Source organism: Lasioglossum baleicum, chromosome 4 (assembly GCF_051020765.1).
Source record: "Lasioglossum baleicum chromosome 4, iyLasBale1, whole genome shotgun sequence".
NCBI lineage: Eukaryota > Metazoa > Arthropoda > Insecta > Hymenoptera > Halictidae > Lasioglossum > Lasioglossum baleicum.
The window spans coordinates 16,140,016-16,152,710 of NC_134932.1; the positions used below are offsets into that span (position 1 = coordinate 16,140,016).

The window sequence follows — 12,695 nt, forward strand, 5'->3', positions numbered from 1 at the left end:
CATTAGTTTAATACGCATAAAATTCAAACAATCATATAGAATTAAATTATTCTAGCTAGGAAGAAATGTTAAATTTTCCATTTGAAATAGCTCCGAATTCAATAAGAACGATAACAACACGATTTTTAATAATTTATCGCGCGTGCAATGTTCTCAAGCTTGCCGATCGTCTGAACAGGTAGAGGGCAGCGTCGTTTAAAATCTGCCTGTGCACTTTTTCTACAAGCTTAGCCCCCATCAACTAATTCCCTAAATGATCAATCGATTATCCTCTTCATCAAGCGTAAATCCACATCGGCTTCCTAGAACAGTCTTCCACGGTTCGTGACTTATTTTTGCTTCGGCTGCCTATAAAATCGTCACCCCCTTGGCCGGTTATCGTTCTCACGTTTACGGACCACGTAAAAATTACTTTATTGAACGAGGTCTATCGGGGAAAGATCGCGAATTCGAAGAAAAATGAGACGCCACGCCGTCGCCCCCGTCGTACACCTTCGAAGAACCAAGATTCTGGAGTCTGATAAATACCGTGTCCTTCGACCGAACAGCGAATTTCGACATTCGCATCCAGACGAGAGTGCAAACTTCTACCCCGAATCGTGCAGCAGCGGGCTCTTTGTTCTTCGGGGTAATGGTGGTTGGGGTAGGTTCGGGCAGTGTTTAAAGATAATTAATAGTTACGCGGTGCTCGTAAATATCGGTATCAATGAAGCGTGGCCAGAAGGTGGCGTGGGATCGGCAAATGGTTTCCGGGCGCATAAAAATTAATGGATTTCGCGTTGACCTTCGCCGAAACTATCCCTGTTCCGCAGGACTTCTCAAGGTTGACCGTTACGCGTTCTTACGGAACACTTGTTCACCACGTGTCGCGCATCGCCCTTCCCGTCGTTTGTTTCCATGAAAAATATTGAAAATGTATACCCATTACGAATGGGATTAGTAAAATCGTTTTTGCACGGCGTGGGCCACACGCAGCCATCGAAGTTCCACGGAATGTAAATGTAATTAGTTAGGCATCTCTTATCAAACGTAATTTCCGATGGCGATATCGTCCACGTGATTCCGTGGAATTGTGGAACGGGCAGTTTAATAACTGGGACGGCCGTGGAAACGAACGATCCGAGACGAAGGGAACGAACGAGAGAGGCTTTTACCCCTCCAGGGTGGACCAACCGATAGAAGGAAAGCAAGGAGGAGCGACGTAATTCGGGCCAGGAGGAAAGGGTCCTCCAAGGGGAGCACGGAAGACGAAGGGTGTGCAGGGTGTAGGGGAGAATTTCGGGTGGGGACAGAGAGAGTATCGGGGGTAGAGAGAGTGAAAGGGAGAGAGACAGAGAGAGGGAGGGAGAGGACAAGAGAAATGCGAGGGTGCGTAAGGGTGGCAGAGCCCTGGAATCAATAGTGGCCACGTACCCTTGAAGAATTTTCGCACCAGGAGAGGAGAGGAGAGCCCGGATGTCTCAGGACAAGCTGGAAAAGCTTTCCCCGTTTCTATTCAGTGCTGGCCTACGGCGAAGAAAATCGGATCTCGAACCCGTTATTTTAAAGAAAATTCGCGAGAACATATTTGGTATTGTTTCGCATTGGAACAACGATTAAACGATTATTAACGCGGTGACAAATTCGAGAAGCTACTAAACGATAAATAATATCAGAACAGTCGTGTACACGTAAAAGTATGTCGTATTCGTAAATATTTCAGTATGAACTAATTGTACATTAGTCGATGAAATCGACCAATGTCGAGAATTCGTTACACGGTATCATCGCCGGTCTTCGACGTTCATGCGTGGACGACTACACGTGTAATCCGGTAATGCCATTGTCTAGCCACAAGGCTTCTGACCGGCGAGCTTCCAAGCGGTTGTTTTTTATGTATGCCAAACCGAAAGCGCATCGTCGCTTTACGTGCCAAGTATACACTACTTATAGTTTTCTACTAGAATTAAACCCGAAGAGCAGCAAAAAAAATTCAAAGGAAAGCATTCTAAGAGATAACGAATACATACAAATACTATTTATGTAAACACGGTCTACATCTCCCTCTTCCGACACGTTCTATTTAACAATGTCTTACACGACACAATAGGACGTTCAGAATCAAGAAATGGTTATCGTACAGGTGAGTGGGAACTAAAACACTGGGAATAATGACTCACCTCCAACCTCTGCCAACTTGGCCAACTGAAGATTCTGGTAGGGCGTCGCCGCTACCCCTAGAACAGGGAAAAGGAAAGTTGTAGGATACTCGAGGATAGGGGGATGAAATAATATCGGGATGATGAATTTGGGTTAGGGATGTGGTTACAGTATCTTCTATGATTACAAATGAAAACTGCGAGAAGCAAGAATAAAATAGAAAGAGAGAGAGAGAGAGAGAGATCAATTGCTCTGTCAAAGCGATATCAAGATTCAAGGATCGTTATGCTCCGCGCGTCCAAGAACCACTTTCTTCGCGGAAGGGATCGCGTTACGTCAGACTGAGTAATTACAGAATAAATTACGCTTAGCCTTGTCGAGGGAACGCAAGATTCTTTCGGGCAACGAGCCTTCCACAAATGTGATGCGACGTCGGATCGTGATTCCTCCGAAGATCCTATGAAGATCGGAAGTCGGACTGTCGACGTGCGCGTTGGGGAAAAGCTTGGTACCGCGGTTAATTGGACGACTTCGCGATGTGCATATTAATTGCGGTTTATCTGGTACCGGCTGAAAAAAAGAATTAATAATAACCGCGTCGCCACGATACGCATCTGGCCGGTCGGTCGTGGCCAGGTGCAGCGTCTTCCGTGATCCGTGCATATTCCGAAGGATCCTTTTTCACGGCGTCCTTTTGCGCCGGTCACGCCAATTAAGAGGCATCGCCGTTAAAATCACCTTTATGCTACCTCCGCACGAGCTACCGTTCAAGGTTTCAATTTGTCAAGAGAGGAACGTCCCGACGCGATTTTTCTCAAAATTTCACTTTCACTCTTCTCGGATAAGATCTCGGAAGAAAACTGCATATCATTATACAAGTATTACGCGTGTCGAGCGCCGCATTCTGCCGCCGCGAGTCTTCGTACGGGAAGACATTCAACGCGAGTATACACACACGCTCTGATAAATTATACTATTTTCTCATCAAGCTATTATACATAGAGAACGTCCGTGTAAGATGCGGGAATATTCTACGGGTGAATTGAGCGATCAAGACGAACCGCGGTCAATCACGAGAATCAATTTCCACTGTCGGGTACGCGAAGTGGCGATAAAAAGCGAATCGGTTCCAGTGGAATCGGCCAGACCGGTTCGCGGCAGCTGCATTCGGCTGCAAAAATCGCGTCTTTCGCGCGCAGCACCGTGTAAGATTTTATGATCGGCTGTTGCGCCGCATTTAAAGCGGAACTATCGGCATTTGCGGCACCGAGAAAATGCGCCGAACACACACAGGGGCACGGCGAACAGGGGCAGAGACCGAAAACAAGGGAGGAGGGAACGCCGAAGAGGGGAGGGTATATAACAATTATTGCACGTCAGCGTACCTCAATTTCGAGATAATTAAGCGAGGCCCTTTACACCTGCGGATTGTGCGAAGTCTGTACACGCGCATACCCGTGTAATTTTCTTTTTACCGTGACGATCTCTGCTCATCTCTGGATCTACGTCTGATAAGAAATCGGTCCGATAAAAACAGACCGCGAGAACAAAACGAAACAGAAGAGAAAACAGACAACCGTCTCTCGGGGTTTTTGCTGAAAAAAAGCGATCGTCATGACGGCATTTTTGCGCGTCCTGACTTAATGTTCTTACGTGCCCTTTCCCTGCATGATTAATAGCTATTAACAAGGAGGAATGACCTGCAACATTGTTCGCCGCCAGAAAACCTGCAGGATTTAATGAAAGCATCGTTTACTCGCGAGCAAGCTGTTCCAATTGTGGCGTTACGGTGCGTGTAAAATATTTATTAGGATGATATATCGTCTGAATTTGTTCCGCGTTAAATGTCAAATTGTCCCGTCAACAATAGCGTTTGCAATCTTCATTTGAATGAATCAAAGATGTTTTTTAAGAAGAAGCCTAAAATAGTTTGGTGTACGAATTTTTAGACATACTTTTACTTCTGAAATGAAGTAGTGTTGATACTTCAATCTTGGGAGTTTGGATAATCGAGGTCCTGCTTAAGTAATTGACACATTCAATGAACTCGTTGATCGCGCGTGACGGGAATCATTAACCAGCGAGAGATTTCCGTGAGCCTTTAAACTTATTTCGCTGATGCTCCTTGGGGGTTTGCTTGGTAATCGCGTTTTCGCTTCTGCCGCGTTATTTAAGGGCGTAAATTACTTTGCGCGTCTGGCAGCCCGAAGCAACTGATCGGTAATTTTGATTGGAACTGCATGGTTTATGCTTTAAGGCTCTTCCACGCCGGTTTCAGTTATTCGCATAGCAAATGACACTGCCGAACTTCTCCAGAATCTGTGAGTAGCGATTAAACTTGATTCCCTTCAACTGTCCGTGTATTTCACAAATCAAAGCAGAAGCTAGATAACTATCGAAGTATCCAGTTGATGACAATGGAACGCCGTAAAATTGTAAAATCCTTTTTCACTCTCTGCAGCACGTATCTAAGTCCGTGCAACAAATGAATTCACAATTACGAAATAACACAATGGACTCTCCCAGCAACTGTTGAAACGAAGTTTCAGGGACGTTGTAGAACTCGTTGGGTCGCTGACACTATACATAAAATGGTGGTATTTATGTTAATATACACGTTAAATTGACACGAGGACTCGGGCCCAAAGAAAATGTCAAGATCCTTGAGGAATTAGAATATCAATGAAGAGAGACTACTATAGCGACCCGTGTCAAAGATGAACCAGGTGTCTATTCGCCAATAGAACTTTCTTGAGAAAGCAACGTCGTGGAACACTCGTCTCAGCCACGTGTGTGAACGCAGCTGTACGAGCTGCCGAGTTGTATCAAGCTCCTTCTCATTAGGATATCGTGTCCCTCGAGGCTCGCCGGAAGATACTTTAAGGAAACATCAGAACGTGTGATCCTGTCGGATGGGTCCCGATGTATCGTTTTTACTTTCGCTTCCTCAACTGAAGACGCTAGGCCTGCTTCTCACAGACAAGAGGATCGCCGGGACCCGACTAAAAGCAAAGGGTAGCGAAAGAGAAAAGCAAAGAGCGTGGATCCAGTTCTCTATTGACTCGAGTCACAGCTATAGATATACGCGTCAATTCACAGAGAGTCGTTACACCAGGGGCCACAATTTATGCATAACCTTCACCCATTAAGGCTTGTATCGTTTTACTTATGTCGACGTTAAGAAACAAATATTTTCTCATCGAGTTTGTTACTGTGATTCGCAACGGCACAACTTCGGTATTGAATCGAAACCTTTTATTTTTAAGAATTTTTATTCGAAACAAATACATAAGCTTTTGTTAGTGTAGTTGTACTTGTGTTTTTAACAAACCTCAATCATACTGATTTCATTTTTACATGATTTTATACATGCCCCGCTCATAAATACCATTATATCTGTAATCTCAAATTGAGGGGGATTTCAAGTTTATATGAATTTGAAAAGAATTGGAGAATTTTTCATTCAAAGAATTCTCACTTCGAAACAATTGGTTTCTTCCAAAATTATTCAAGTAGATATTTCTATATTCGAAATTGTTACGTAGTTATACCCGTATATATAACTAGCAAAATAGAAATTGTACACGTCAATTGCAAAAAACTAAAATGAAAATGTCTTTTCTTTTTAAATCGTCTTATAAAGTCGCAAAAAATAATATAAAAATATCCTCAGATTCTTTTCTAATGTTTTTTTGTCATTTGTCACCAACCCAAATCGGTTTAATAAAATCAGAAGAAAGTACATAATCGACTAAAGATCATTTCGATTAATTTGTATGATGTTTACCAAGAACATGGTTAAAGTTTTAATTAAATACATGTCATACGTTCCCACTTAATGATTAAAACTCCTCAGATTAGTGAGAAACGAATTAGCGTGGCACGTGAAGAAGAGCGTTCAGGAATCTGAATTGTGCCGGAAGCAGGAAAGTGTAGTAGAATTGCAGAGCTATAGCAAGTAAAGATTGAGACTGCAGCGGGACCACGTACTCCGCATTCCTTGGAAGAAGTCCAAAGGTTTCTCATCCCTACGTCCTGCTAACTATGGAAGGTACTGTTTTGTTTCAAAATGTTCATGCTCTCGGTAAACCTTATGTGTACGCCGAATTGGAAAGTTGGCAAGAAGCTCTTCGGCGATGAAGCACAGGAAAGTTTTCGTGCGACCGTTGGCGCGTGCGCGGAAGCGCAGTTGCACGCGGATGCAACAAGTGCAGGCGAAGTGCCATTCATCCTGCGCGGTTTTGCAGCGAGCTTAACCCGACAGAGAGCGTTCGAATTCAGATTAATCGAAGATTTCGAGGACGACACCGAGCCGAAAACAGACTGCACAGACTGCTTGAAATTCAAGAGAGGAAATGTTAGTGTGATTATGCGTCGAAAAAATTATGTGACGGGACAACACTTAAGGGAGAGAAGGGATCACCTGTGTGTCAGAGGATTGCTCATCAATAATGGAGTTTTTATCAATTAATATGAAAGATACCTATCGATATTATGTAATATAATCCGTCGTGAATATATTAGAGCGGAATACAAAAATGTTAATGAAATGGATCCGGTCGGAAGGAAATATCACGCGTAATTACAACATGGCTGCGCGTTGATACGGATTTGAGATAAAAGCTATCGACCCTGTCCGAAAGAAAGGAAAAGTGCATATAATGCAATTCGTGTATATACGTGCAATGATACGTCATGCGACAAGTGCTGGTAATCGCGTCGCCTCGGTATCGAATGTCCCCATCCGCTTCGGTGTCAAAGGACGTCCCCTGTAATAATCGTATCGCGTTTGAAACGCGTCGAGCGCACACGTCGTTCCTTTCTTGCTTCCGCTAAAGGGAAAGGAGAAGAGAAGGATGAGGAGGAAGAAGAAAAAAGTATCAACAACATTCAGAAATTCGAGTCGCGCCTGCGTGCCGAAGCAGCCGGCTGTGCATTGACGCAACAAGTGCATACAGGATGCACCATGGCACGAGGAGGTGGCGGCAGGGGGAGGTTGCCGGGAAGGGGAGGAAAGAGGGGAGCGGGATTGGGCGGGGTGGTCTGGGAAAAGTGGGGAGTCGGAAGGGGTGGAGGACGAGCAGAAGCGGAATTAAATGCAAGAAGAGGGAGGGGACACACACCACCGGTGAAGGGCACGAGGTTGGCACGCGCCGAGTGCAACGATTCACTCGAAGAAAAGAGAGAGAGAGAGAGAGAGAGAATGAACGGAAAGAATGAGAGGAGGAGAGCCACAGCCACGGCCGAACAGAAGAGTGCATCGCAACGAATTGGAAGAGATGCATCTCCGGCGACTTCTCTTCTCTTCTCCGTAGCGGTTTTCGTTTCTTCTTCTTCTTCGTTTTCTTTTTTCTTTCCTTGTCCCTTCTCTACTTATTCTTCTTCTGTTCCGCATCTCGTGACACGAACGCTTGTTTGCGGTTTATGAATTCAAGGGGACAAGTGATATAGACAAACGAGAGCTCCCGAGTAGAGGAAAAGCAAACAAAGTGCATCGGAGTCGGGCGAGTAACCACCAACTGCAGGGGTCTGTCTTACCCCCGTTCCACCCTTCCCGGCATGCAACCTGACTGACCTGATACGAGCCGCTAGGTGCACGACCCTTGTTATGCAAATCAGAAAAGTGCAACCTCTCGTAAATGCAAGTGGAAAATACCATTGCACGCGCGTGCAGTTTACGATAGGGGATGCACCGGTATATCGACAGTACTGGTTTCATTCACTTCCTACCAATGCTTTAAACCGAACGCGTGCATCACCGAAGTTGTTGCACTACTTTCTTTCATTGCTTTTTTTATTGTTATTTGTATTCATCTAAGTAGTCCTGCTTTTATTGACCCTTCAAGGACGACGTCAGCGCATCCCAAGTTCATTCATGCATCGCTTTACTTTCTTTCCAGATTTTCAAGACAATTATGAGAACATACAGAGAGATCGAATTGATCAATACGGTAAGATCTTCAACATTATCTCTGAATAGTTAAAATTGAAAAATTCATTTCGGATGATAGACTTGACACAACACTCACATGTGACATAATTATTAATAATTGTAACATAATTATTAAAAACAAATTTCATTACAGTTTTTGGGAGAGAAAGGTTTCGTTTTGTATAATTATTATGAGCACTGGATTGAAAGTAATCACGTTAAGACAAGTGCAGTACGAGTGTCTATAAATTCAAGCTCTAAACTCTGTAATAATATTGCAAAATTATTTTCCGTTCTAATCGTTCTCATAATTTTTCATCAGAAATTGCAAATAAATCTTGAATTTCGCATCATCTTTCTGAGAGTTACCCATTAAAACCATCACAATTTTGATTAACAAATTTGTAACCGCTGATTGCAATCGACAACTAATTCAAGACATCTTGCACAGAAACAAGTTTAAGCGAGAAGCGGAAGTTGCACTCGACCTAATAATTCGATAATAATTGCATCCTCCATGGGCCGGTTTACCGCAAATACATGCATGCGCGCAAGGCGACAACGTGCATTGCACGTGCCTGCATTGTCCGAATGCACCGCAAAGTGCACCGCCATTCATCGAACCCAGGACAGGCTTTGCGGTCATCTCATTATGCGTGTGCGTAATTTTTGAATTTTCGAGAATACGATCACGTAATGAGACATTGGGCATCCGGCGATTTGCGATCTACATCAATAATTCTCGAAAACAAAAGACAGAAAAATCTTCTACACAATCCTCTCTTTTTTTCATGTCAGGGTGATAATTTGCAGTAAATATTGGTGTACGACTTTTCGTAAGAGCCGTGTAGCGTCGAGTATAGAAAAATATTTTTAATTGTCGCTGGCCAACAATATCATAACTGGACTGCGAATGTTTATGCAATTTTCAATTTTTTCAGATGAACTTTAAAAAAAAGTGGAATAAAATAGAATCTTATTTCAAATGGTAGTAGCATTTGCAGATCTGAAATAAATAGAAATTGTACTAAATTCTGTCGAATTTTGTTTGTCTAACCATAACGTTTATTCGAGAAGTGTTTTCCGGTCGGTTCTCACACTCACGGATGAAACTAAGGTTACACAACTCCGGGATTAACACAAGAAGGCCCGATAGAGCCAGTTAAAGAAGATAGAATCAGAAACACAACGGATCCCATGGAATCATTGTGAAGATTTTCGAAGGGTGAGATCCCCAGCTCTTAAACTAGTTTTCGCTGGTACCAGTTCGTTTCTCTCGGCCGGCGTCTTCCTTTTTCTTTCATCTCTCTCTCTCTCTCATTTCATCTCGCCCTTTCATCTTTCATGTCACTGTAGCCGCTGTACGAGTGTGCTTTACATTTGAAACATATCGGCTTATATGGAAATGAATGTTTAACCATGCATCGGCTCTTAAACATCAGAAAACGAAGGTCCAACAACGCTCGCTCCTCGAGGGCTGATACACGCGAATCGCCAGACTAGAGACAACTCTTGGAGACCGATCTCTATGAACTGCCAGCTCCTCGTCTATTGTCGAATAACAATCTCCCCGTCTAATCTTTTCACTACGAATCACGGCGGAATCTTCACTCTGACAACGGTTACATTTGTCACACCAATTTTAATGAGCACAAGGGTACCGGCAGGTTTGATCGAATGAATTTTGATACAGTCGCAAGTGCCGGTTACTGCTCTCATTGATACCTGCTTGGGTAGCCTTGCTATTGGATCCGTGAGAAAGTGTGTCGATCTTGTGCACGGATAATCAAATCAATAGGTACCATGATTTTATTACGTTGTGTAATTGATGAAAATGAAACAAATTAGTAGCTAATTAACGCAGACACATGTGTACATTTTTTCTTCTTCAAAGTGTCGCTTTCTGAGACTTTGTCTAAATAAGCAAACAGTTGAACAAGTTTTTAACTGAATATTTTAAATTTTTCTTTTTGTCTGGTCACTCTTCAGAAGCGTTTATGTATTTTGCTCTTTCGTCAAGGGTCGTTGCAATTACGGCAAATCAATTGTTTTATAATATGTGAGCTGTATTTAGGTTTTCGGCTTTAGAAAATTGATAATATTGTATCTATAAAGTAATGATTAATGAGAAAGAATAATTGATTGGAAGTTGGGGGATCCTCGCCGACTTCAATGACCTTGAAATATGTTGCTGGGGGCATAATTCCGAGCAACTTTTTCGTGTACATGTTACCGTCGGACGGCCTTCACCGGACGACCTAACTCAGCGATTTCAACGACCTTGAAATCTGTTATTGAAATATAAATAGGTCATTGATCCGCTATTGTAAATAATTACCCTTTTACCTCGTACAAGAAATTCTATCCTCATTTAATGGCATTTTTGCGGACCTTCAACAAGAAAGTTTAACAAAAACAAGTTACTACTCGGAGAAACATATGCACATAATAATGTGCAGGAAAGAAAATTGAAAGAGCGATGCCATTTATGTGGACTCCGGCATCAGTCAAGACTAAATTACTAACTCGTTACAGGGAATGTTGTCGACTGTGCAAAACGATCCTGCGTAATTTCACGTTTTTTAACGACTCCGGCTGAACGACGTGATACCTTCAATTTCGTCCTCGTACCGAACGTTCCGCAACTATCACTTGGTAGCGGTGCCAGCGGAAAAAGTGTTGGCTCGTGCTGCTCGTTAAACTGTCCGGTCTCTGCATGTTGTCTTTAATTGCTCTTATCTTCGAGCGGGTATCGTTACGGGCAGCAACAAATCCTTGGTTTATACGATTGCACGTTCGTATCGGCGATAAGGCTTCTTGTGGCAAGAGTAGCCAGTCAGTGGTATGGGTAAACGCGAAGAGACACAGAGAAAGGAGCGAGAGTTTGAGGGATGGTGAAATAACAGATTGCAGTTGTGGCACGAGCGAGCAGCCTGGGCTCAGAGCTCCGCGCTCGTAAGGAGAAGGCAGGTGCCACATTTTTTTTTCGAACGCCTGCCTCACCGTCGAGGAGGAGGCTGTCTCGGTGTGTGCAGAGGCTCCCAAACGTTTCTGTAATTGAACCGAGACGTGGAAAGTTCTCGAGAAAAAAAGCATTCACTTGGCCGAACGTGCGACGACCTCTCCAACCAGTAACTCTTCTTCCGGCGAAATTAATAACGAAATAAAAAGTAACCGACATCACCTCGAACAAAACGAACGAAACACAACTACATGCCACAGAACATGATGAATTGTAATACGTACCAGCGATCCGTGATACGAGGGAGCATGCGCAGAATAGAATACACACTTATTGTAGATTCATCATTTGAAAACTCGCCTAGATGAATACGACTCGACGTCGACGAAGCTACCACGATATCTCGCTATATCCCGCTGTGAAGTTCATGAAATCGACCGCCACGAAAACAACTTGCCGCGCGAATTTGCATGAGAATCGGTATCGAAGTTTTGCTCTTCGGGGTACACTTCGCCGCGTACTCGTCCCGATCTACAATTGAAGTAATTGGCCAGTTTTACTTCGCGGAAACCGACCCTAACGTGGCAGAGGCCCTTTGACGAGGACCGACGTCTATTCAAAATTCGCCGCTGAGAATGAGTTCCACTGCGGGGTAATCCTCAACGATTTTTGCTTGGACACGTTTCGGCATCGGCTCCGAAACTCGCCCTGTGTGTATAGTGACGGCGAGGCGGTGCGCGAGCGCGCGCATTTACTCGCGTGCGGCCAATTATGCACCTCGTTATGCCGGCATTACGCGTGATCTCTTCTTTTGATCGAGAAACTGCGCCCGGGTTAATAACCCCTCACGGAAGTTTGTGTAAGTGACTACATAAAATTTTTAGAAGACAAATGGACTGTTGGCACGTGAGAAACAAGTTGCCGGACGGAACGGTAGCGGCGCCCGTAACGAATCGGCGAACTTCGTTACGATCAATTCGTAATCTATCGCGTAAGAAAGCGTAATCCCAAGCTGAGCGTTTCCTGCACGGTTCTCAGTGTTTACGGTCGTTTAAAGAGCGCTGGTTAACAATATCCTCCGAGCCAAACTATGTCTAATTATAACCAAAGATACTTCCATGGCTAATTTATTTAACGAGCATCTCCCCCGCGTTCCCTCAGTTTGTTAACTCGGTAGTCGTATAGAGCAAGACTTATCGGCCGACAATGAACAGAACAAGAAATACTTTATGAAAGCTATAATCGTACGTTTGTAATTTATTACGAAATTCTTACGCGAAGTGGATGAATGCGTGTTCTATACACAGTGGACCACGAAGCGTGATCAGCCTAGTCTGTTTTATCTAGCTGACATGGTTCAAGATGAACTTTAAAATGGTTGTACCATATTTGTTGTCAACCCACTTTTACCCCGAAATTATCAAGGTCATCTTCAATTTTTTGTAGGCAAACCTACAATTTTTGTACACCCATCTTTTAGGGGATATCATAACTAGACCGCGGATTTTCATGCATTTATTTATTGCGAATATTGCTTTATGGCAAAAAGTCATTCTTTGTATTGCTGTTAGTGGACGCCATATTTTTTAAATGCTTCTTTGGTTCAGATGGAGAATACATACTGTTTATAGTATAGTACCTCCTAAAGGATGGGTGTAAAAC

The 12,695-nt window shown here is 43.5% G+C and overlaps 1 protein-coding gene across 2 annotated transcripts in view; it reads right to left on the reverse strand.

Moving 5' to 3' along the window:
• Positions 1-12,695, reverse strand: part of Imp (IGF-II mRNA-binding protein) — a 119,327-nt gene that overhangs the window by 86,561 nt on the left and 20,071 nt on the right. Inside the window, exon 3 of one of the 2 annotated variants that reach the window (XM_076422839.1) lies at positions 2,160-2,216. The exons of the other annotated variant lie outside the window; for it this stretch is intronic. Within the exon in view, the coding sequence (XP_076278954.1) occupies positions 2,160-2,216 (57 nt within the window). The remainder of the gene's footprint in view (positions 1-2,159; positions 2,217-12,695) is intronic. 2 annotated transcript variants of the gene reach the window in all.